The sequence below is a fragment of the Lampris incognitus genome, chromosome 17, assembly GCF_029633865.1.
Source record: "Lampris incognitus isolate fLamInc1 chromosome 17, fLamInc1.hap2, whole genome shotgun sequence".
Taxonomy (NCBI): Eukaryota; Metazoa; Chordata; class Actinopteri; order Lampriformes; family Lampridae; genus Lampris; species Lampris incognitus.
This window is the reverse complement of record NC_079227.1, coordinates 11,395,586-11,420,792: the sequence shown is the minus strand read 5'-3', so window position 1 is coordinate 11,420,792 and position 25,207 is coordinate 11,395,586. Positions and strand designations below refer to the sequence as shown.

The window sequence follows — 25,207 nt, the reverse complement described above, 5'->3', positions numbered from 1 at the left end:
TTAGTGGTGCTCCCGATTCGGAACGATCGCGCCGTGTTCTTCGTTCTTCGCTGGCGCAGCACGGACGTGTAGCGGTGAATGGTAGGTGGCTTGTGAGACCGCCGGCCGGTTCGCAGTGTGGGACAGGAGACGTGTCTCACTACTTTACATTGGAAACGTATTTCCGATGTTTTTGTCAGACACGAACTAAGACTCGGTAGTGAAGGAGCGTTTCACGTGTGTGCTTCTGAAGCGCGGTGTCGTCTCCCACCGGGCTCGAGAACAGATACGTCAGCAGCATCTTTCACCAAACGCTTCTGTTGGTGCCGATGCCAGCCTGTCCTTGTACTCATTGCTCCTTAACCCGCTGTTCTGCCACAGGTCCGAGCCTGTCTCAGCCCACTGCGTATTATGTAAAGAAAGAAGTTTAGAAGTGGGCGTGGGGCTGAGGGTGGGGGCGTGGGGCTGAGGGTGGGGGTGTGTGAGGCAGGAGTAGCTGGGGAGATCCGCGAAAAGGACCCGGCGCGCGTCCACAGCTGCGGCCGCACGCCACCGTGGTCCCCTACGCCGGCCCGCCCGCCTTCCGGCAACGGCGTCCTGCACCGCCCCGCGGAGACGCCGCGACGCCTGATAAGCCGCAGACGGAAGGGAGAGGTGGGTCGCGCGCCTCTGATTAGAGCAGTGGTTCTCAACCTTTTTGGGGTCCTGGACCCCCTGCGTATTTTTGATCTACCCTGAGGACCCCTCCACCTGATCTTGGGGGAGGGGGGTTGCAATTTGATAGAAACAGTAGAAACTGCATTTTAAATTGCATTATAGCATTTATTCACTCTTTGGGGCAAAATAAGAGCTTTCAGTTGTAACTTAGATATAGTTAACAAAACAGAATTCTTATGCAGTAACTTTCAGATATATGTAACAAAACAGAATACGTATTCAGTAACTTTCAGATATATGGAACACCAGAATTTTTATGCAGTAACTTTTAACAATGCAAACGGGAACGAGATCTCGTATTAAAATACAAGAAATTACACTTGTGAAACAGATGTAATTAGAGAAAAAAGTCCTGTTACCCTTTATAGTTTAGGTAGATAAAGGTCTCAGTCACATTTGAGTAAAATAATCCTATTTCTATAAATGTCATAGGATCTTTTTTTAAAGATATTTTATTTTCACGGACCCCTTGCAATTACACCACGGACCACTAGGGGTCCGCGGACCCCCGGTTGAGAAACACTGGATTAGAGGACGCCAACATCCCTTTTTTTATGACGTAATAAGTCCCAACGGGTCGGCTTGCGCTCTGCGAATTCAGGGCTGATTTAGAACAGTAGATGTCGTGCTGAGCCATTTTCAACCCATGACATGCCGATTTTTTTTTTATATAAATTTGGCAAGAAATGTCAATATTAAAACCAGTACTGACGTGTTACATCACCGTCAGTCATATCATTTATTTTGCAGCTCAAAGAACACGTTTGAATGTTTAGCACCTCTTCAGTCAGTTTGTTTTGATTCATGTCATCCTGCTTCATTGTCCTGTTAAATCTTCACTTTTTAATTTTCATTTGTTAATTTTTTATGTTTTCTTCTATCCTTAATCTCATTTTATCGGTGCACTTTTCATGTAAAGTGCATTGCATTGTGTTTTGATGTATGAAATGTGATATATAAGAATTTTTTTTTTCAACAAGCCTATCGCAATAACACGACACAAAGGACACTGCAGAAGTAACCGTTTCTTGTTCATCTATTGTAGGTCAGTACCAAGTAAGCCATGCAGTCCCTCACCCTGGAGGCTGAGGTCCGGTTGGAGGTGAGCCAGTGTTTCCGGAGTCTTGCCACTTCTGCTGACAATGCGGAACGTATCTCCGCCCTTCAGAAGCTTGCCACTTATTTGGATAATGGAGCAGAAAGTCCAACCAGCTCAGCTCAGCGAGCAGAGTTCGGGAGGACCCACTACTCTCGGACCCTTCACCTCCTCATTGCAAACATCAGTGCTGAATGGTTACATGCCCTCACGGCAGCTCAGCGCACAGAATTATGGGACGGCTTGTTCCTCCATGGTCCTCCAGAGCAGGCTCTGCTGGTGCTGATGGAGGGACTGGGAGCGCTGAGGTATAGTGTCTTTTTACTCTTGGGTTCATGGCAGTGAAACAAATACGTTTCAAAGTTGTCAGTAGTTTTTTTCCCCTTTATGTCTGTCTTTTAAGTCTGCACTCACTGTTCAGTTGTCATCTGTCCACATCAGTCCCAGTGTAGGTCTGGACCTCTTGGTCAGTATCCTTGAGACGTTCCTCCAGAGCGGCCGTCTTGCTGAGTTGCTGTGGTCCTACTGCCAGGGGGCTGGTCCCTCCGACTCCCCCCAGCTCCGAGAGAGCCTGCTGGGGAACCTGGCGGCCTTGTCGGACCTCACCGCCAACAGGCTCTATCCTCACAACAAGGTCCTGTTCCTCCCTCAGCAGTACTACCCACTGCTGGCCAGAGAGATGCTAACCGCTCTGGAAAGAACCTGCCAAGCTCTCAGAGGTGAGGGACCTTCTGTTAATCGCCTGTTTGAAGTGGCTCAGTTCAGATGTGAAGACTCACTGAAACCAGAAATTGTACTTTCTTTTCTTGTTGGTGCTGTCATAGCTCTCATTGGTAGAACATAGTGCTAACATGCTGGGGTTAGGGGGTTTCATTCCGTGTCTAGCCCAATGGTCAGAGTACTATGAGTATTGACACTGCTAAGGTTTGGAGTTCCATTGCTGCTGGTGTCATACTAAAAAATGGACCCGTAGGCCACTTTGGGTGAAAGTGTTTTGTGGCTGTGTCAACTTTTTTCATTCTTTTTCATCTATAGATGGCAAAGACTGTTCCTTGACTTTTGTGGCTCAGACACTTGGAAAAGTGTGCATCCAGGGACACAGTGGTGAGTTGAATTCCACGTGCAAGGCTCTCATTCGCCACGAACTGCCCAAGCTCAGCTGGACTCAAACCACTTTATTTTTATCATTAATGAGTACCCCATCTTATAGCCTCTGATGTTTGCACTCCTGCTCCCACAGAACTGTTGTTTGCAGTGATGGCCCCACGGCTGTCCTCGTGCACGCGCTCAGACATGGTGTGGCAGCGAGTCTGCTGGAAGCTGCTGGAGAAGGTTCCAGAGCGCTGGCTGGAGAGCGTGCTCACTGGGCTGGTGCTGGCTGTCAATGGGTAAGACATTAAAGGTGCTGTGTGTAATATTTTGGTTTTCTTGTAAAACAAAATGGCTCGAAAGTATCGGGAGGGGTCAGTGAGTGAAACAAAGGAAGCAACCCATTCTTGAAATGTGCACATCCGTTTGTTCTGTTTTTCTGTTTTTGTTTTTTTCAGTCCAGAGGCCCTAAGCCGGATCATAGGAAACCTGGTGTTGAAGAATAAGAAAGCCCAGTACGTTATCACCTATAAACTAATCCTGCTCCAGTATAAGTATGAGGTGAGAGGGTGGATCCCAGTCTGTTGGCCGTCTCTTCTGATGGATGAAGTTTACTTTGTGCCAACCTTTTTTTTTTTTTGTTCCCTCCCAGACTCGAGTCTTGAGGATTCTCCTTGGTTACCTTGCAATGGACCCAGAGAGGAGGCCGCTGCTGATTCAGGTGGGAGCTGTCAGTGTGCGTTTATTGAATGACACACGGTCCTACACCCTTATTGGTCTGACATGCGGTTGTGTGTGCGATTGGTTTTATATGCACGTGTGTGTGTGTGTGTGTGTGTGTGTGTGTGTGTGTGTGTGTGCGTGTGCGTGTGTGTGCATGCGTGTTGATGTCCAGGTGTTGCGGTCAGTATGCCAGGCTTGGGCAAACCCCAGTGCGGTCAGACACACTCCCCTGGAACAGCAGCTCTACGTTAGCCGGGCTTTACTGCTGTGTGTGAGCCTGCTGTCGGACAAGGAGCTACATGAGCTCCGCCCGGGTAAGCTGCTCTACACCACTGACTCAACACACCCAGTAAACCAGCCCAAATACTGTGTTACGCTATGATGTAACAAAGAAAATGCAACACAACTATATAGTAACACAACTGCTATTTAAAGCCTTATCCAGACTGGACTAGTTTCACTTTGGGAGGTCCGGTCAGCAGAATCTTTCTTGTCTTGCTGCTCTCTCAGAGCTGCTGCAGTGTCTGCTGGGGGGGATGCAGAGCCACCTGGACAGCAGCGTGCTCCGTATCAGGCATGTGGGCATGGTGGTCGGGGAGTGTCTCAGCTCCCGTATGGATGCAACCGGGACCAGGCTAAAATTTGAGGTTTGGCTAATATTCTTTTCTAGACTAGACCAGAAAGTAGATTAAAATATTGACATAAAATTGCAGGCAGACAATAGAATAGAATGGAATGGAATGCCTTTACTGTCATTGTACAAGTACAGCTAGATTTCGTATGCAACTCCCAGAGTGATGCTTTGAGCAAACAATAGATAAAAGGAAAAGCAGAGATAAAGGTAGCTAGATGGATAGATTGGTGGATAGATAGACTTCTCTATCATCAATTCATGTGACACAGAACACAGCAGAAAGATAAAAACACTGCACACCAACTCAAACACATTACAATAAGTAAGTAAATAAATAAATAAAATCCAACCGCTGTGTTGTGAATGACCTCTAGGTGGTGCCATGGGGACTTGTGTCCTCATTGGTTGTGAAGTGGTACAGGGATGAGGCTGAGAAGCGGGGACCGAAGATTTCTGGCTCACACCCCTAAACTTCTCCCTGTCCCTTGGCACTTGCCATTGAGGTCAGAATCAGAATACTTTATTTATACCCGAGGGGAAATTGAGTTCTATTACAGACACTCACGCTCTAATAACTAAAAACTAACAAGATACAAGTTAAGAAAATAGAAACAAACAGAAATAAAAGATAAATTAGAAATAAGAACAAAACATATCAACAAGAATGGTGCACATAACACCCTATCTTTACTCCACTACCGCAGCACACAACAAGCAGCACAAACAAAACTCGACAGGGCCAATCCAATTAACTCAGAGTGTCTGACGGTCTGAGTCTGAGGGAGGAGTTGTAAAGTTTGATGGCCACAGGCAGGAGTGACCTCCTGTGGCGCTCTGTGGTGCTTTTCGGCAGAACGAGTCTATCACTAAAAGTACTCCTGTGCCCAACCAGCATGTCATGGAGTGGGTGGGAGACATTGTCCATGATGGCACATAATTTCAACAGCATCCTCCTCTCAGAAACCGCCGCCAGAGAATCCGGTTCCACCCCCACAACATCACCGGCCTTGCGGATCAGTTTATTGAGCCTGTTTACATCCGCTACCCTCAGCCTGCTGCCCCAACACACAACGGCAAACAGGAGAGCACTGGCCACCACAGACTCATACCACATCCTGAGCATTGTCTGGCAGATGTTGAAGGACCCTAGCCCCCTCAAAAAGTAGAGACGGCTCCGTCCCGTCTTGTAGAGGGCATCAGTGTTCTTAGCCCTAAGGTGCTCTTAGGCAAGGCACTCACCTTCTGCCTGCTCTGGGGAAGTTTCTCTGGGCAACAGCAGAGGACTGTGGATGTACTGAAAAAAGCTGTTTCACAACTGACCAAGCCCCAAATATATGTTTTCTATACAGAAACTGTTGTTGCTACGAGCCTGGGGGATTGAGTGCTTTGTCTAGCTGTTTTTTATTGAAATCTTGGTTTGCAGAAGGAAGGTTGACAGAACACACATTACCTCAACCGTAGGCTTCACCCTGTTTCCCACTCACATGTTACCCTGCAGCTACAGTCTTTTCCCTTTTTATGTCTGCAAAGCAACTCAGCTGTTATAGTTTGTGGCTCAAAGGCACATTGGCAGCAGTTAGTAGGGAACCAAGCATCCTTCTCCCTTTCTCTTAGGCTCGCCGACAACTGTGATCACTAGCCCATCTGTCTAACCTACCTGCTGCTCTGCTCCTGTGACATGTTGTATTGTTGTACTGTTGTTGTCTTGTTGTTGTGTATGACTGTTGTTACTCTGTCTTGCAGTATGACCACAATGAGGAGACCAGGGAGCTGCTGGCTCTGATGACTCCTCTGGTTGGTGAAAACGCGGGACCTGAGCCTGATCCTGAGCCCGTCATTGCGTAAGTGTGGATCACTTCTTTAATTCCAGCCAATCAAAAACTTCCATACGGAAGGGTACTCTTTACCCTCTTTGTGTGTTTCCTTTCCATCTCAGTCGTTAAAGTGCTAACTAATAGGCCAACTTTTTGTAAAGTTTATGATTTATCTTGTTTACTCCTCCAATAATCTCTATCTGTGTATCAACTAATTTACGGCGTTGAGTGTTTCACACTTTTTCTCTCTCAGATAATTCTTATTTGATATTGTTTGTTTATAGGATTTTCGGGCTTTTTCTGAAGTTCGGACTTTTTCCCCCCTCTTTTTCTCATCTGCAGGGTAAATTCTTCCCAGGAGGCCAATGGGGCGAGTTTGTCCCTCCAGGACACTCTATCCCAGTCCAACCCAGAACCTCAGCCCCCAGTAACACAGCCCGACTCTGACTTGGACAGGTAACAACCTCCATCACCTAGTCATGTTAACCACATTACCATGCATTTCAGTTCCTGAGCATTTTATAGTATATCCACTTTGAGGATAAATAACATATCCTCTAGCACAGGGGTCGGGAACCTTTTTGACTGGGAGAGCCATAAAAGCCAAATATTTCTAAATATATTTCATTGAGAGCCATATAGTATTTTTAACGTATAATAAATTAAATATGTCTTACTTTTAATGCGACTTCTGGTGCTGCATGGTTTTGCTGATGGCCTTGTAGTCTGGTTCATACGTGGTGAGGTTGAGCTTCATGCAGGCGTTGAGGCTTCCATCAGTTAAACGTGAGCGTAGGTTGGTCTTAATGTTCCTCATATGCGAGAAAGACTGTTCACATGCATATGTAGAGCCAAACATGGTCAATACGGCAATACTCACACGCTGCATTGTGTGGTATGTCACAGGAAGCTCGTTCCAAGTTTTAAGAATCAGCTGGTCTTCAGGTTGAAGGTTTTAATTTCTGTCCACTTGTGTTCCCTCGCCAGCTCTGCTCGCTGTCGCGCAAGACTTTCCAACTCTCCATTAAGTGACTTGAACTTACTCATCCACATGTCTGATGCCTTCAGGTCAGCAACTTCCAGCTCAAAGTCTCCGATAGAGACCCCGGGGATGCATGTCAGGTCGATTTTGTCCACTGCACACTCATGTGGATGAGTGATGAACTTGAAAAGACCAGTGCGCGCACGAAATTCTCCAAAACGTGCTTTGAATGACTGCAGGAGATTGAACGTAAAGCCAGCTAGCTGCTGGAGATCCAGATGTTGAGTGGAGTCACTTGCTAAGCATGCATCTCTAAATTGTTGCAGTCTTTCAAAGTGCAGAAGACGACCTGTTTCAATGTCCCTGAGAAAGACTTCCAGCTTGCTTTCAAATGCAAACACTGCTTGTTGAAGGGATGAGATTGTATTTCCAATACCTTGCATTTTCACATTGAGCTGGTTCAGATGGCCAGTTATGTCCACGAGATAGTGAAACTGCAGGAGCCAGTCAGTGTTGTCTAGCTCAGGATGCTTGACGCCTTTCATTTCAAGAAAAGTCCGGATTTCACTCAGGCAAGCTGCAAAACGGCTGAGCACCTTCCCCCTTGACAACCAACGCACGTTGCTGTGTAAAAGCAGACCGGGATAATGATTCCCAACTTCTTCTAACAGAGCTTTAAACTGGCGATCATTTAAAGCTCGGGCAACAATAAAGTTGACCACTCGAATGACCAGAGACATCACCTCGCCAAGCTCCTGGCCACACGTCTGAGCGCAAAGCGCCTCCTGGTGCAGGATGCAATGAAAACTTAGGATGGCTCTCTTTTCATGTTCACGGAGAAGCGCTACAAATCCTTTGTTCTTCCCCAACATACAGGGTGCACCATCAGTACAGACAGAAATAAGTTTATCCATCGGTAGTTTTTTTTCTTTAGCAAACTCCATGAAAGACATGAATAAATCCTCTCCTCTTGTTGTCCCTTTCATTGGCAAAACAGCCAAGCTTTCCTCACGCAGTGTGTCACCTGCAGCATACCTGGCAATGATACTGCACTGAGATAGATGGCTAACGTCTGTTGACTCATCTAACGCGAGAGAAAAGTATGTCCCGGCGTTTATGTCCTTAATTTGTGTTTCCTCGACTTGATTTGCCATCATGATGCTACGATCGTGCACAGTTCTTGCTGACAGGGGCATGTCTTTTATTCGTTTGATTATCTTGTCTTTATTTGGGAAGTCATCAAACAGTTCATTGGCCACATCAAGCATGAGTGTTTTGGCATACTCGCCATCTGTGAATGACTTTCCATTCCTTACTATTGCCAAAGCCCCCGCAAAGCTAGCGGAATTCCCGTCACCTTGCTTGGTCCACACACGTAGTTGCTGCTGACTCGTCTGCACTCTCCGCTGTAGCTCCTCGCATGCCCTTTTCCTGCTGTCCCCCGCTGGAGATTTCGATGCAAATGAAGCATGGTGCGTATCGAAGTGCCGCTTTATATTTGACCGTTTCATCGATGCAATTTTATCATTGCATATTAGACATACCGCAGATCCTGCTCTCTCCACAAATGCAAATTCCTCTGTCCACGCAGCCTGGAATGCACGGTAATCATTGTCTTTTTTTCTTTTCGCCATCTTTTCCGTTACAAGGGTTGAAGCGGATAAACTAGTTGGCTATCTGATAAAATTGATTTCTTCACCTTTACAATGACCCGGACATGCTCGCGAGCCATTGGTTCCCGACCCGACCCACGGGTGACCCGTGACCCGTGAAATTTATCTTCAAAACTAATTTCTGTTTACTTTAAAATGACACAGTATTATTAAGAAATATCACAAGTATTTTAAAATCAGTTCCAAACTGATTTTTTTGAAAAAAAAATAATTTTCAACTCAAAATTGTCTGGGAGCCATATGCCGTCACCGGAAGAGCCATATATGGCTCGCGAGCCATAGGTTCCCGACCCCTGCTCTAGCAAATAGACAGTTTATGAATTCATCAATACACCGGATGAACTCCACTTTGATATCAGCAGTCACTGTGGATGTAGTATGCATCATGTTGTTTGGTTTGTGTCTCGTTTTGGAAAAAACAAGTGATAGATTTCACGTTTTTATTGTCTTTTACGAAATTATACGTTTCAGCTTTAGTGAAGTAAAGATGGCAGAAGTGTAAATGAACCCTAATGTGGCATCTCTTGTCCAGCGATGATGACCTCACACCGTATGACATGTCTGGGGATCAGGAGATGAGCGAAGCCCGCCCCCCTCGTTACCTCCGAGACTGTCTGGAAGGTAAGGATTCAGACAGGTCAAAGGTCATCAAGTTAGAGCTCCTCTATCAGCGACCCTTTGACCTTTGTCGGTCTTAAATATCACGTTATTTTATGGTATTTTATTCAATTGCATGTTCATATTCAGCCTTTTCCCGTTAGTCTCCAAATGCTCCGTTACCTTGTCTCAGTTGAAGATCATCAACTTCATTCTTCTTCATCAGCTTCTTTCTGATAGCTGTCTTAAATATTGTTTCACTTTATCCAATTACACGTTCATATTCAGCTTTTTCTCGTCTTTATTGCCCTGCTGATAGACTCCTGTACATTGCATTCCTGCCAGCCGGTGTCTTATTGTGCTGTCTTTGTCTTGCCGTCCATTCAGTCTTAGTGTCCTCGGAGGACCCAGTGCGTGTGGAGCTCAGTCTGAGAGCAGTGGAGGACCTGGTGAGGAAGAACATCTCCACAACCAGAGAGGTGAGACATCAGCCAGCGCAAACCAGAGTCCTCCATAACCGCCTGCTGTCCACGGCGCTGCCGTCTGTGTTGGGCTTCATACTGTTTTGTCGATTTTTGTAATGCATCATAATGTCATAAGTTGCTTTGTTTTGAGCTGTTAAAACTAAGCTTTTGTGTTACAAGAGGGAATCAGCTGGGCTCCTCTGATTCCCCCTGTGAAAAGACAAAGTTGTTAGGAACCCTTTGGATCTGTTTTTGCAGTGGTTTTTGATACATTTCATATCTTTAAACTGAATTTAGTTTTAAGAATCAGTTTAAATTCCACTTTCATTCATGTATAGGTATACACTCTTCTCCACCCACTCCACCCTGCCTACGCTCTCTTCTTCACCTCTCTTCCACATTCAACTGTTCAAATGTTTTAATGCATGCTAGATAATCCAGGTAAGGATATCACAGAAAGTTGAGTCAGGTCATCTGGACACAACGTTTAATGTTTATCGGGAGAACGACCATCCCTGAACCCGGGGGGGGGGGGGGCTAGGAGTACATCTGTTGCCATCTTACGATACTGTGATCGCAACTGTTCCCCAATCCTCTGAATAGGACACATGGCCATTGTAACTCTAGTTAATGGTCACAGTAATTTGCATATGAAAGCGATTGTTGGTTTCGGTCGTTACGGAACTGTATTGTTTATAAAGGTGGGGATACCTGCACTCAGTTGGGACTGAAGAGGTCACTTAGATGAAACGTTTTTCCCAACAAACATTGTGTCAAGATAAACTGATTAAACTTCCTGTGATCAACTGTTCAAAGTAACGGGGAGTGCGGAAGATAGGTGAAGAAGAGGGTGCAGGCAGGGTGGAGTGGGTGGAGAAGAGTGTCAGGAGTGATTTGTGACAGAAGGGTATCAGCAAGAGTTAAAGGGAAGGTTTACAAGATGGTTGTGAGACCAGCTATGTTATATGGTTTGGAGACAGTGGCACTGACGAAAAGACAGGAGGTGGAGCTGGAGGTGGTAGAGTTGAAGATGCTGAGATTTTCATCGAAGGTGATGAAGAAGGACAGGATTAGGAACCAGTCCAGTATATCAGAGGGACAGCTCAGGTTGGACGGTTTGGAGACAAAGCAAGAGAGGCAAGATTGAGATGGCTTGGACATGTGTGGAGGAGAGATGCTGGGTATATTGGGAGAAGGATGCTGAATATGGAGCTGCCAGGGAAGAGGAAAAGAGGAAGGCCAAAGAGGAGGTTTATGGATGTGGTGAGAGAGGACATGCAGGTGGCTGGTGAGACAGGAAGATGCAGAAGACAGGAAGAGATGGAAACCGATGATGCGCTGTGGCGACCCCTAAAGGGAGCAGCCGAAAGTAGTAGTAGTAGTAGATTAATTGTATAGGTGGATATTCTATCATTGATATTTTCATAATTTCATTAATATTTTTTACATGTTGTTCTTATCTCTTTTTATGTTCCTCATCTTAGTCATTCCGACCAGTTAAATTCCTGTGCAGACGCTCTTGGCTAACGGTCAAAAACGTGAACAATAGTGGTGTTAGTCACTTTTACATTGCTGCCACTGAACATCTGGATCTCATTTTGACCCTTTTCAGGTCAGTGTCCAGCTGACCAAGGTGCTTCTGTACATGGTGGATAAATACAGCATCGCCGGCTTCCTGGTTCTCAAACAGGCTGCGATGGTGGCCCTCGCCGTCACCGACTGTCTGCCTGTAAGACCCGCAGCCTCTGTCTCTACTCTGTCCTTTTTATTAGCAAATGTTGACTTGATCATCAGATACTTTCTTTCTCATATTTACTTGTTAAAAATATATATTACTGTTATGTTCCTTTTATGAATTATCTTTAGTCATGTTTTTATTGTCTATATGGTCATATGGATACATGAGGCGGCACGGTGGCGCAGTGGTTAGGGCTATCGCCTCACAGCAAGAAGGTCCTGGGTTCGAGTCCCGGGGTAGTCCAACCTTGGGGGTTGTCCCGGGTCGTCCTCTGTGTGGAGTTTGCATGTGTCCATGTCTGTGTGGGTTTGCTCCGGTTTCCTCCCACAGTCCAAAGACATGTGGGTCAGGTGAATCAGCCATACTAAATTGTTCCTAGATATGAATGTGTGTGTTGGCCCTGTGATGGCCTGGCGGCCTGTCCAGGGTGTCTCCCCGCCTGCCGCCCAATGACTTCTGAGATAGGCTCCAGCATCCCCGCAACCCTGAGAGCAGGATAAGCGGTTTGGATAATGGATGGATGGAATGTCTGTTTTTTTTTTTGTTTTTTTTTTTTTTTATGTTGAAATGTCATTTTGGGATGGAAGTCTTCATATGTTTGTGTGCCTTCCTTTGGTAGGTGGTCCAGTATCTGACCACAGAGTTTTACGCGTTGAATTACAGCCTCCGTCAACGGCTAGACATGTTGGAGGTAAGTAAAAACAACACACACCTCCTCCCTGTTGCGGGTCTATCCTGTTCACGCTGCGTCAGCTGCACGACAGCTTCACACCGTGTGAATGTAATGCTGCCATTTGTGTCTTGACTGGCTCCATTTTTAGGCAAGCTTCTAAAAGCGTAAAGCCACCTGCTACATATCAGGGGTCCGACTGAGTCTGACACAATGCACACCATGCAGCTTTACAAACCTGTCCTCTTTTGTGTGTCAGGTCCTTGCCATGTCAGCCCGGGAGCTCTCACAACCAATCATCAGCAAAGGTGGCCCATCAGAGGGCATCGCCACGGTAACTGATTTGACGCCCTACCCAGGCGATGACCCTGTCCACTGGCGACAGGTAGTGGAGAGGAGAATTCAAAGCAAGACAAGGCGACTAAGCAAGGTAACGGGTGCAGGTCCGCTCCTTGGTTGGTGATGGTTATATTAGCAGTTCTTGATGTCGTTTCTCTGGACCCCACAGGGGGTTACACGTCCTCCAGCCAAGGTCACCCCGAACCGGTACGCCCCTGTTGCGGGTTATTTCTTCTTTCCTCTGCTCCACAATTACGACAGGTGAGTGTCTTTCCTCGCACAGATTAGCCAAGTCATGAGAGCCGATTGTGCGCTAGGTCTTAAACACTCGTTCCACCACCAAAATGGCTTGTTCGTCCTTCAGGCCCCAGGCGACCTTTGACCTGCTGGGCAGCGACCACCTTGTACTGGGCCGGCTCATCCACACCTTGGGCCTCCTCGTACACCTGGCTGTCAATGCGCCGGTAAGGGCTCAGGCTCCATCAGCCTCTGTGAATCGCATAAGTCTTTGATACTAGCCATCATTAGCTCATGTTGCTTTCTTTTTTATGAAATCGTCTGTATATTGGAAACTCTTGTCATGTTGTCCATATGCTTTGTGATTTTTGGGGTTTTATTGTAAATTTCTAGTTAAATTCTGCAACTGGCAATTTTTGTTTTGTTTTGCAGATAGCCTCTCAGATGGGTTGTGCTCTGCTGGACTTTGTGTGGACGGTGCGCTACCATGTTGACCAGTAAGTTTGGTCCACATCTGTGTGTGTGTGTGTGTGTGTGTGTGTGTGTGTGTGTGTGTGTGTGTGTGTGTGTGTTTGGCACAACAGACTGCATCTAAACATGCAGGGAGAGACTGAGCTTCCACTCCACAAGTTTTTTTCTTCTTCCCTTTTTCTCCCCAATTATACCTGGCCAATCACCCTGTTCTCTGAACTGTCTCGGTCGCTGCTCCACCCCCTCTGCCGATCTGGGGGGGGGGGGGCTGCAGACTACCACATGCCTCCTCATGGGAGGATCACGCTATTCCCCCCAGTCCCCCCCGCCCCCGAACAGAGGGGGCACTAGTGCAGTGACCAGGACAGATACCCACATCCAGCTTCCCACCCGCAGAAACAGCCAATTGTGTCTGTAGGGATGCCCGACCAAGTCGGAGGTAACACGGGGATTCGAACCAGCGATCCCCGTATTGATCACTGTTTGCATATTTAGAGTGACATTCTTAGCTAGAGCAACTCGCAATGCAAGCCGATAGTTTCAATATCTTCCGTGAGGGAACTTTAACAGGACATGTGATAGTTGATTGACAGTTGGTGGTGGTTTGTCTAACCCACATCTCACCCTCTGTGGGACAGGACGGTGAGACGAGGGGTCTTATTCGCCGTCTGCTCTGTGTTCCTGAGCATGCCCAGTCACAACCTGCTTCAGGAACTTGGTGAACAGCTTTTGGAGACCAGGACCTGGCTGGCAGGTAATCACACACCCTGGGGGTGAAGTAACAATTGGTCGTAAGCCAGGGGTCAAAGGAGATGTGAAATCTATCTGAACCAAACCATTTACCAGGGAAGAAAGTCTTTTACGGTACTCTGATGAAGGCTGATACTCAACTGATATATTGCTATCAGTGAAAATATGAAAAAACCAGCTTGTCATCCTGCTCTGTTAAAGTCTGATGGTTTTCCAGAAGAGTTAGGGAGGTCTGATCAGAATAAAATATTGAAAGTGTCTGTCTAGAGTCATGTACTCTGTATTCTGAACAGGCTTTGTTTTGGTTTGAACGAAGTCATGACTGAGCCAGTTGCTAGCACATGGTCATACGGCAAAGAATATATCCACACAGAACCACAGATGTGTCAGGAATATCCCTTCCACCTTTTGAAATACACACGCACATGTGCACACACAGCACACAAACACATACAGACATATTTCCATGCACAGCTGGAGGGAGTACTGCTGGGAAATGATGAGGAATCAGGATATCCTGTACTGCACAGATGACCTGTGACGTTTTTGGCTCATCATCAAATGGACTTTGTTTTTTTGTTTCTTTCATTTCTTTTAACCGACAAGGATTAGAATCACATAGCTTGTAAGGCAATAGCGTAGAGCAGAATGACATCAAGTAGAAAGGACATAATAATAATAATCATAGGAGCAATAACAGCATTAATAACATTTTTATACAGCAGTTATTTAAAGGCAGTTTCCAAAGCACTTGACAGTAAAAGCATCACACAAGCAAAGGTAAAGGAGATTGCAACCATGAAGACCACATTCAAAAGAAATGTTGCCCTCCAAAAATTCAACATGCAAAAGATGAGATTAAAAAGTTGACAAAAGTTAAGCTCCACATCACTGAAAAGTTGCATATTGCCATTTCCATAATGGCATCACTGCATTCTAGACATGTGGAAAAGGCACAGCAAATTCCACGCACAGTTATTTCAAGTTAGAAATATCAGAAATAGAATAAGTGTGGAGAAACATTTTGCAAATTAAATTCTGGTTTTCTTGAGAATTGTGTACTTGTGATAAGTTGTTAAGCGCAAATAAAAGCTGTTAATAGCCTTTTATTATTGTTAAATATTTAATATAATATAATATGTATAATGTTTTATAATATTTGTTATGTTATAATATTTAATATATTGTTAGCTATTGTTAAATATATTATTATTATTATTATTATTAAATATTGTTGTTCTGTCATTGTCAGATGTTGCTGAAGGGGACCCTGATGCAGACTGCAGGAGTCTGGCGGTCCAGAGTTTGGTGCTGCTAGATAAGAACCTCAGAAAGCAACTGGATCCACAAGCACAGACTCTGCAGTCATGACCAGGAGGTGGACATGTTCATGGACAACAACCGTGACAGAGCAGGAATAACAGTCACACGAGGGGCTGTGGGAGAATAATAACAGGGATGAGTGTAATGATGATGGTGCGTTCTCTGACACATCTGTAGTCATGTAAACCTCCTCGGGGAACTGGAAGTGGCGCATGGCTTTCGTGGGAAAATTTCTAGCAAAGGCGTGACGGGTCGCCTGTTAAGTTTGATTGATCACAATAAAACATTATTTTCACTTCTTTTTGTCCACTGGAGACGAGTGACTAAAGAGCAGAAAGGGTTTTTGGAAACTGGCTCTCCAAAGTTGCCGTGAGCCACGCCAGAGTTTGAAAGAGCTCGGGTGTCTCGGCACTCACTGACTGACCTGAATTGGATTTTTTCTTTTTGATGAGCCCGTTACCATGGTGACAGTATTGCAGTAAGATGCGTATGAGAGACGCTGTCACGTGGAAGACTCGGGGGACATCAGCCGATGCACTGGATTTCCCAGAACCGTGTGTGCGTGAGAGAGACGTGTTACTTGGCTGGCAGATGTGGTTGATCCTATTCACTGGAGGATATCCTCTGAGTTTAAGGACCACCCCTTGCAGGTGCCGGACAATTCACAATACATACTGGAACACGTATGCAGTGGGGAACATTTGTCTTGTGTGTCTCAGGTGTGTGTGTGCATATCTTTCATCCAACACAAACACATTCACATCATAAACGTGCTGTGAGGGCTCATCTAGAAGGAAGACACTGGGAGTAGTCCTGAACCCCCCAATACTACCTCTGGCAGACCTGGAGAGAGAGAAGCTGCTGGCCATAGCCACTTAACCAGCAGCTACAGCTAGTCTGCAATCACTCTGCTCAAGCCAGAAAGACCAAGACTTTGGTGAGAGGGGGAGTGGAGTACCAGCCCAGTGGTTAGTGCGGTTGCCTCACAGCAAGAGGGTCCTGGGTTCGAGCCCCGGGGTAGTCCAATCTTGGGGCTCGTCCCGCGTCGTCCTCTGTGTGGAGTTTGCATGTTCTCCCCGTGTCCACGTGGGTTTCCTCCGGGGGCTCTGGTTTCCTCCCACAGTCCAAAGACATATAGGTCAGATGAATCGGCCGTACTAAATTGTCCCTAGGTGTTAATGTGTGTGTGTGTGTGTGTGTGTGTGTGTGTGTGTGTGTGTGTGTGTGTGTGTGTGTGTGTGGGCCCTGTGATGGACTGGTGGCCTGTCCAGGGTGTCTCCCCACCTGCCACCCAATGACTGCTGGGATAGGCTCCAGCATCCCGCAACCCTGAGTAGGATAAGCAGTTTGGATAATGGATGGATGGATGGGGAGTAAAATAGAATGGAGAAACATGAGTACAACTTGTTGAAAAAGGAAACGTGGGTTTTTGACCACATTCTGTGACAGAGGCATTGGAGGAAAGGTGACCCTGGCAGCCAGACAGTGGCGTGAGAGACGCCCATGGACAACTGATAAATGGCAAAGACGGCTTGACATCTTGTTTGCCTCTTGTGTCTCACTCCCTCTACCTTCTGTCTTCCAGAGTGACCCCTGTTAAGTCTCCCAGCACGCTGTAAAAAAGGACCCCAACCAGGAAGAACCTCAGTTTGATTCAGCCCCACCCCCTGCCCCACCATTAATAAAGTGTATTTGAGTTCTGCAACACTATTTTTTCCCCATCTAGAGTTTTTCCCAGACTGGGAGCCCAAAGCGCACACACCCAAATTGTAATGTGACATATCTGGTGGATGAGACGGTTGAAGACCTGAATTAGAGGATGCTGATATTGTCCTAAAATAAAACTATTTTATGAGGAAGTCCTTCTTAAACTCTTTCCTGTCTGGAAACACCTCCCTGTACTGTGGTCATTTGTTTACAGAGGATGTCCTGGGAACAGACACACACACACACATACACACACACACACACACAGTAAGCAAAACTACTCTTTGTCCTTCCTGAGTGATACAACTGAAACATTCTCAAGCAACATACCTTTGCCTTTACAGTTATACTCCCTCATGATACTGGACGTCACTGATATCAATTTGAAAATTAGCCTTATTGACTTGCTGGTAATGAAATATTTTTGGATTATATTTTCAGTTGCAAAGGAAGCGATTCGGATGTGTGGACTATTTTCCAAGAACACCCTATCTCAGGTTAATGCAGCTCCACACATCCAGTGCTGTTTCAGCCCTCAGGCCCCAAGCCTTTATCTCTTGCGGCATCCTCAGCCATTTTTCCCTCTAGCCCTCTAACATGTGTATATTGGCATAAGAAATAAGGTTTTGTTGATTTAGACAGTGTGGTTATAATATCAGTGTGCCATCAGGTAAAACTTCCTCCAAATTTATCCATTCATCATTCATGGAGAAGAGTTATTTCAGAGAAATTCATATCACAGGAACACTTTAGTAGCCATAATGTTGTGATTTTAGGCAAAAATTAAGAAATACAATGAACTTTTTATTTGAATATAGTAGCAAAGTAATTTATGACATAGACAGAGTGGATTTAAAGCAGTGAAAGAAACTTCACGTGCACTGTTTTTACACAAGTCGAGTCAGGTTTATCTGTATAGCCCAAAATCACAAAGTGGTCTCGGAAGGTTTTTACAAACAGACTCTATCATTGGACCCTCGACTCGAAAAATCCACAAGAAAAAGCTTATCAGGAAAAATAAATTGGAGAAACCCCAGGAAGAGCAACAGAGGAGGGATCCCTCTTCCAGGATGGACAGACATGCAGTAGGTGTCGAATGTACAGAATACACAAAGTAACAGAATTATAACGTAACATCATAGATTACACACAGCGCAAGGTAATGCAGATTATATACAGTTGATAGAGTTTAGCAAAGCAAATTAAAATATATTGGGTAATAGATATGCAGTAACCATTATGTATCTTGAGCCAACATAGACATTGACAGTACTATCCATGCCTTGTAACTTCTAAAGTTCCATCAGAAAAGAATTTTAACATCTTCATCATGTAGGGTCTACTCCACTGAAGTCCATTATAAAATTAGAAAAGAAATTAAAAAAAAAAAACCTTTTTGGTAAAAGAAAATATATATACTTGGAAAAATTCAATTATGTGAAAGCACTAATACTTATTATTATTTAATGGACAGATTCCATTTTGTTAACCTTTCTGTCACTTGGACTGTTTTTTGATCTATAGTGTAATTTTTTTCCGCACAGGTGACATGCTTAGAGCGAACACGTGATAAAAAATTACCAATTGAGCATTCAGTTTGATATTACTGATAACCCCCCCCCATTTGTGAGTACTTTATTATATTTTCAATTCTGCGTAGCCTGAAATGACGGAAATGCGGCTCAAAATTGATTAGTGTTTTTAGTTGGCAGTTGAAAATAGTTTATAAAACCATATTTTAAATCTATGGTCAGTCATATTTTAAATCTGGTCATACATAATATCGATCGAAACAAAGGCTGCAGTAAAACTGTTCAAGAATACATGACTTCATCACAAAACATAATGTACTGTATGATCAGCAATGTGGTTTTAGAGCAAACAGAACAACTTCATTTGCACTCATAGAATTTGTAGATGAAATAACAATGGCAATAGAAAACAAAAAATATGCAATAGGGGTATTTCTTGATCTAAAAAAAAAAGCAGTTGACACCGTAGACCATGAATTATTACTGAAAAAACTACAATCATATGGAATTAGGGGAACCACACTCTCCTGGTTAACCAGCTATCTAAAAGACAGATATCAATATGTTGAATTACAAAACTTCCAAGTCTCACCTACTGAAAGTCACATGTGGGGTCCCCCAGGGCTCAGTGTTGGGACCATTACTATTTATTCTGTATATAAACAATATTTGTGAAGTGTCTGAATCTCTGAAAGCCATTTTATTTGCTGATGACACAAATTTATTTTTGCTGTGGGGATCATCTGGATCAACTCCTAGATATAGTGGAAAAGGAACCGATGAAGTTAAAGATGTGGTTTGATGCTAACAAACTAACATTGAATTTAAGTAAAACAAAATTTACAATCTTTGGTAACCGTACAATTAACTCAATCAAGAAACTCATGATTAGCAATGTAGAAATAGAAAGAATGACTGAAATTAAATTTCTTGGGGTAATAGTGGACAATAAATTATGTTGGAAACCGCATATAAATTATACCAAGGCCAAAGTATCCAAATCAATTGCAATACTATTCAAAGTCAAAGATCTTCTAAATCAAGCTTCACTTTACACCCTGTACTGTTCCCTCCTACTTCCATACATCACCTACTGTGTGAAAGTGTGGGGGAACACATATAAAACCAACACCGATTCAATCTTTATTATTCAAAAAAGAGCCATAAGGACAGTAAACAAAGCCAACTGCAGAGAACCAACAAACCAACTCCTTATCAAACTAAAAACACTAAAATTCAAAGGTCTGGTGGACTTTAAAACTGCTCAAATCATGTACAAAGTGTTAAATCATAAAGTACCCAACTGTATCCAGGGGTTGTTCCAGCTGAGGGGAAGTAATTATGGCCTGAGAGGAATATGTGCGTTTAAACAAAACCCAGTAAGGACAAATGCAAAATATCATTGTGTCACAACCAAAGGTGTCAAGATATGGAATAATTGCAGTGATGATATGAAAACATGTGAGTCAATAATCAAATTTAAAAAACTCTTTAAAAATAATATGTTGAACAGATATGGGATGGAGCTGTGACATCATCTTATGTGAGCTGTTCTTGAGTTGTTTTGATGTTGCGCTGCACTTGCTTTGTTCTTGTTGTGTTGAGTGGATGATCTCTGTATGGTTTACTAGACAGACGTCATGGTCACTGGTGGGAGATGATTAAGTCTTCATTTAAATGACACAGTTCACTGTTGAAATACTAAAATAAAAAAAGGGGGTAGGACTAGAAAAGGGTTTTTTTTTTAAACTTCTGCCTACTCCTTTTCCAACTGCCGAGATTTAAAACAAATGTTTGATGATGATATTGCTTACTTGTGTAACCGGTTATTTTCTTGCCCGGTGCGGGATTCGATACGAGGTGTACTGCACCACAAGGCGACATTACTAACCGCTCGGCTAAAGGGTCAAACCCGATGGCTAACGTGTTTTATTACTAGTTTACAGTCGTCACCCTCCCCGGAAGTGTGCCCACGCGTTTTGTTATTCCCGCGCTCACGAAGAGACTTCTGAGGATCTGCACACTTCCGGATCCCACCGCTGCCACCAATGTAACTGGTTATTTTCTTGCCCGGTGCGGGATTCGATACGAGGTGTACTGCACCACAAGGCGACATCACTAACCGGGGCTAGGGGCTAACGGGTCTTATTAGTAGTTTACACTTGTTTTGATTTTGTTTTCTTTTATTATACTTTTTTTTTTAATTTTAACGTTCGAAATAAAAAAAAAAGTTTAACTGAACTGAATTGAATTGTACACTAAACTGACTTCCACCCGAGGATGTTATACGCTCAATCAAAAAACAAAAACAAACAAACAAACAAACACTAAAATGGGCGTGCAAATATTTTAATAACGTGAAGAAACAGCTTTTGAACTATCCGCCTTGGAGACGGTATGGGAGTGCGACCCGACGGAACCCGAGTGCCGCAGTTCGTTGCCATTCGTCTATTTCCGTAACACCTTGTGACCAGTCTTCGGGGCTGTTGTCAGGGGTAACTGGAGGAGACGCTTTTCTCACAGAGGCTAGAGCCGACTTAGCATAACAAACTCGGCTGATGTTATTTTACTCTTTTTTTCTGTTTCCTTTTTTAGCGTTTATTCACGGCGAAAGCGAAGGAAGCCTTCAGGTAACTCTTATTTCATCAATTTAAAGTACGGAATTCCTCGACCTCGTCCAGTGGCAGCGCTCGGCTAATCGTGGATGCTAGCACTGGCTAATGTTAGCTAGCAGTTTGGCTAAGGCCATACGTGACCATCAGTGCATCTCAGAGCGACTGCTGAGCTAGCTACATACAGTTAGTTTACAGCTTACTGTGATGGGATAACGGTGACCGAAGCTAATGTTGATTAACTAACGGTGTCCACGAGTGAAACGGTGTAACGCTACACTTGTGGTGACTTTCTAAAGCGTTTGCTATTACCGCACATAGATTAAAAAATTGTACGTGAATTAACCTGGCTGACTTGCTCAGCAACGATGAACCGTATAACCTGGTTAGCGTTAGAGATAGCTAGGTAGTGAGATCGTGTTCTAAAAGGATTTGAGCAAAGCTAAATGTTGTTTTTTGGGGAACAACGGAAAACATGGAAAATACGGAATTGATAAGAGACTAGAAAAGAAGTAGGTTTTACTTGCACTGTTCTAAATCGGAATAATGATTAATGACTGGCAATGACATAATGATAAAGATAATGATTAAGATAATTCTACAAATAATATTAATTACAGTAATGAATGTAAATAATACGTAATAATAATCATAATAAGAATGGTAATTGCATCTTTCTGCCTAGCAGCATAGTTTTTGAGTAGAGGCCAAACCGTGTGGTTGCTTAGCAACACGAAACGAGAACATCTAGAATGGAAAAGTTAAACTACTGATCGGAATTGCTTGTTCGACAACTTGATATGAACATTACACGTAGTAAAATATAAGTACGGTCAAGAATTGGTTATATTTTAGTAAAAGTGTGTGAAAATTAACTTTCAGGTGGAAAGTGAGGCAAAAGTGTACAATGTCATCTGTTCTGTTCAGTACCCCCTAATTTCAGGTGTAAAGAAATATTGGGGAAAATAATTTAGCGATCATTAAAATTGTTAAAAGTTTGTATTTGGTCCCGTACCCCTTAATGCCTCAGATCTGCTACCCCTCAACAACACCACACTTTTTTGTTTCTTCCAGTGAGGTGCCTTAACTTTGTGTTTCTTACTAGTGGTTTAAAAGTTTCCACCTTTTGTTCCTGATCAACTCCTTGGTTAAGTGTGCAGTACGTTTTGGATCATATTCTTGCTATATTTCCATCTAATAAGCTTGGAGCCAAGTTGATCCTGTGCTCTTCAGAATTCATTCTACTGCAGTCAACATGTTATATTATCAAATGAGCTAGTTCCAAAAGCAGCCATGGTTCTGCATATCTCCCCAACATTCTGTCTTCTGCTTTTTTGTTGCCCCTCAAGAACGGAGTGTTGGGGACATGGCGGTGTACTTTGACCACCGCATCGAGGCTCCTGAGTCGAGTGGGGTCCCTGCTGAAGTGGCATGGCATCCTACCCAGCCTGTGCTGGCTGTGGCTTCTACCAGCGCCACCACTGGAGGCAACGTAGACCTTTATCTTCAGCAGGTAATTCCCATATTCTCACGCCCAATTGTTCTTAAACCATGTACTCATACTGACACAGCATGTTCTCTTACAGATTAAACAAGTGGTGGGTATATAATCAGAGTTGTTGTAGAAGGTAGAAAATGTGTATGTAATCTTTCCTTTATTGTGGCAGGGTTAATGTTTAAGGCTTTCATGTCTAAGGCTCCTCTGGGATAGACCCAGATCAGAGCACTGTAATATTTCTGTGTTTTATATTTGTGTTTGTGTGAATTGCATTCAAGCCTGCTATACTGAACTCCATGCTGTCCCGCCACAGGGGGAGTTTGTGGAGAGCTGTCACGTGGACCGTCCTTACCAGCCTACTGTGCTGCGCTGGCACCCCAGCAAGCCTCTACTGGCACTTGGCTGGGAGGTTGGGGAGGTGCTGCTCCTCACGCACCCCTCTGGAGAACAGACTGTCCTACCCAACACACACACCAACTATATCACACTGCTGGAATGGAGCAGCTCCGGCAGTCGATTGGTTACTGGGGATCAGGTGGGTGAGAGAGAGGAAGGTAGCCAAGATACCAATTCCTCCCACACATACTTATCCAGGGAAAAGTTATTTTTAATCAAAGTGCTCCTGTGCAATTAGACCTGGGGGCTTCCCAGTATGACCCTAGTCTTGTTGGCCATAGACAAGAACATTGTTGGTTGCTATGAAGGTATTGAAGACCCGTTGTCATTACTCTGCCCAGTCAATGATCTTCAAAATACCCGATGCCTTGAAATCCCAATCTACTCTTTCTGTTGATGATAAGTATTTGCAGTAAAAATGTTTCTGCATAGTCACTAAATATGTGGACACACTAAAGGTGCATGCATCATGTGGAAATATCTGGACACACAAAAGGCCCATTGGGTTTACCTTTGGTCCTTAGACAGTTTGAATGTAGTTTGAGCATTCAATCTAATATTTTTACCTTTTTATTCATATGAGTCAGATGGGAGTATTGGCAGTGTGGCGATTCGATGCCAGAGGACGACTGCAGGGAAGCCATCTAGTGAGGCACGAATACAACAAACCCTTAACCTGCTGCATCTTCAGACCAGCTCCGCCTGGAGAGTGAGTACTCCAGGGCTGTTGACCCCACCCACCTGCTCAGACACTGTCTAATGAATGTGTTGGCATGTTCTGTACAACTCACATTGTTTTAATTTTTCACTGATTCATTGTTTTGCATTTTTCTTGAATTTGTACATTTCTGTAATCAATTACATTTTGTTTTGTTCTGATCATTTTTGGTATTTCCCCTCCTTTTTGGTGTTCAATCAGCTCTTTACTGTGTTTTGTCTTGACTGTTGATGTTTGTCTTTTAGTGTCACGAAGTAGAATTTAAAACAAAGGTTACAATCCTGCTAAAAGTTCAGTTAGCCATCTAAATCCCCAACACATTCTGTACTTTTAAAATAAAGAGATGTTTTTATGTTTTTTGTTTTGTTTTGTTTTTTTGTTTTTGCTTATTAGCCGCCAATCTGTCTTTTTCACTGTCTGTTGTTCCAGAGATGTGGCAATGCTGGCCCGAGCAGCGGTCAGTGGAGATGAGAGAGCCCTGGACAAGTTCAACTGGAGGAAGGATGGGAAGGGAACACTTCTTAAAATGGGCCCTCAGGAGGGACTGGTGTTCTATGTCAGCACTATAGATGGTGTGTGTGTGTGTGTGTGTGTGTGTGTGTGTGTGTGTGTGTGTGTGTGTGTGTGTGTGTGTGTGTGTGTGTGTTCATGTATAGTTCTGTGAATGTGTGTGTCCTATTTAAGTCCTTTTCTGTTTTGCACAGGTAAAGTCCACAGTGTGGATGAGCGGGGTCAGACCAACACCTTGTTTAGTGTGGACAACCCCATTCAGAAACTCTTCTTCCTGGAGAGGAGAGAGGCACTGGTGGTCGTCACAGAAACCTTGACACTGTCACAGTACACCTTGGGTCCCGAGGGAGGTGCCCAAGAGCTCATGAAGGTTTACTTACGCTCAAAGACTTAATTTCTAATCTGATACTCTTCTTTTAGAATTAATCAAACATTACTAACATTTAACATTACCCAACCCATGCTGTTGTTCTGACATTCATTCTGTTCTTCATAAAGAAGACTTTTCTTCTCTGTCAGGTTTTATTCAATCAAACTGACATGTTGATGTATTTTTTTTTCCTTATCAGGTGAAGCTGAGTGGTAAGAGTGGTCAGAATGCAGACATAGTTTGGACAGAGAATGGTCTCCTCATTACTGCCACAGGAGAGCATGTCATCAGGTTAGTGCACGCACACACACACACACACACACACACACACACACACACACACACACACACACACACACACAAAAACAGCTTGAACTTACACATTGTTACTGTTGTTTTGCAGACTGTGGGACTTGGAGGGAGGTGACAACTATGTTCTGTCTCTTGATGAGACTCTGGGCTTTGAGAGGGGAGAAATCATCAACTGTGTTTCCTACTGCATAGGAAAAGGTACGGAGGATTAAAGAGCAGGGTTATGGTGTGTCTGTGGTTTGTCTCTACACACCTA

General features: G+C 44.1%; 2 protein-coding genes across 4 annotated transcripts in view; both read left to right on the top strand.

The window, feature by feature from the left end:
- Window positions 1–39: 39 nt before the first annotated feature.
- Window positions 40–17,139, top strand: telo2 (TEL2, telomere maintenance 2, homolog (S. cerevisiae)). 2 transcript variants are annotated; one of them, XM_056297141.1, is made up of 21 exons: window positions 40–81; window positions 1,742–2,100; window positions 2,234–2,511; window positions 2,828–2,896; window positions 3,033–3,180; window positions 3,340–3,442; window positions 3,534–3,602; window positions 3,777–3,918; window positions 4,115–4,251; window positions 5,982–6,079; window positions 6,395–6,508; window positions 9,240–9,328; window positions 9,692–9,783; window positions 11,381–11,497; window positions 12,126–12,197; window positions 12,436–12,606; window positions 12,685–12,776; window positions 12,880–12,979; window positions 13,185–13,249; window positions 13,862–13,977; window positions 15,226–17,139. In XM_056297141.1, exons 2-21 carry the CDS (start codon window positions 1,760–1,762, stop codon window positions 15,342–15,344), a joined length of 2,532 nt encoding a protein of 843 aa, XP_056153116.1. In that variant the 5' UTR covers window positions 40–81; window positions 1,742–1,759; the 3' UTR covers window positions 15,345–17,139. The 2 variants fall into 2 exon arrangements, with proteins under 2 accessions (XP_056153116.1, XP_056153117.1); XM_056297142.1 differs by lacking the exon at window positions 40–81 and adding an exon at window positions 548–633.
- Window positions 17,140–22,513: 5,374 nt separating this feature from the next.
- The window catches only part of ift140 (intraflagellar transport 140 homolog (Chlamydomonas)), a 62,100-nt gene continuing 59,406 nt past the window's right edge, over window positions 22,514–25,207 (top strand). For both annotated transcript variants that reach the window (XM_056296934.1, XM_056296933.1), the window contains exons 1-7: window positions 22,514–22,660; window positions 22,959–23,180; window positions 23,629–23,750; window positions 24,189–24,331; window positions 24,464–24,639; window positions 24,839–24,930; window positions 25,043–25,149. In XM_056296934.1, the coding sequence (XP_056152909.1) occupies window positions 22,514–22,660; window positions 22,959–23,180; window positions 23,629–23,750; window positions 24,189–24,331; window positions 24,464–24,639; window positions 24,839–24,930; window positions 25,043–25,149 (1,009 nt within the window). The remainder of the gene's footprint in view (window positions 22,661–22,958; window positions 23,181–23,628; window positions 23,751–24,188; window positions 24,332–24,463; window positions 24,640–24,838; window positions 24,931–25,042; window positions 25,150–25,207) is intronic.

What these genes read in the sequence shown, in the direction of transcription:
- telo2 (XM_056297141.1), top strand. Translation starts at nt 1,760, where the DNA reads ATGCAGTCCCTCACCCTGGAGGCTGAGGTCCGGTTGGAGGTGAGCCAG. An exon ending in GCTACATGAGCTCCGCCCGG is followed by an intron (nt 3,919 to 4,114) that starts GTAAGCTGCTCT and finishes CTGCTCTCTCAG; the next exon opens with AGCTGCTGCAGTGTCTGCTG. An exon ending in GACCAGGACCTGGCTGGCAG is followed by an intron (nt 13,978 to 15,225) that starts GTAATCACACAC and finishes TGTCATTGTCAG; the next exon opens with ATGTTGCTGAAGGGGACCCT.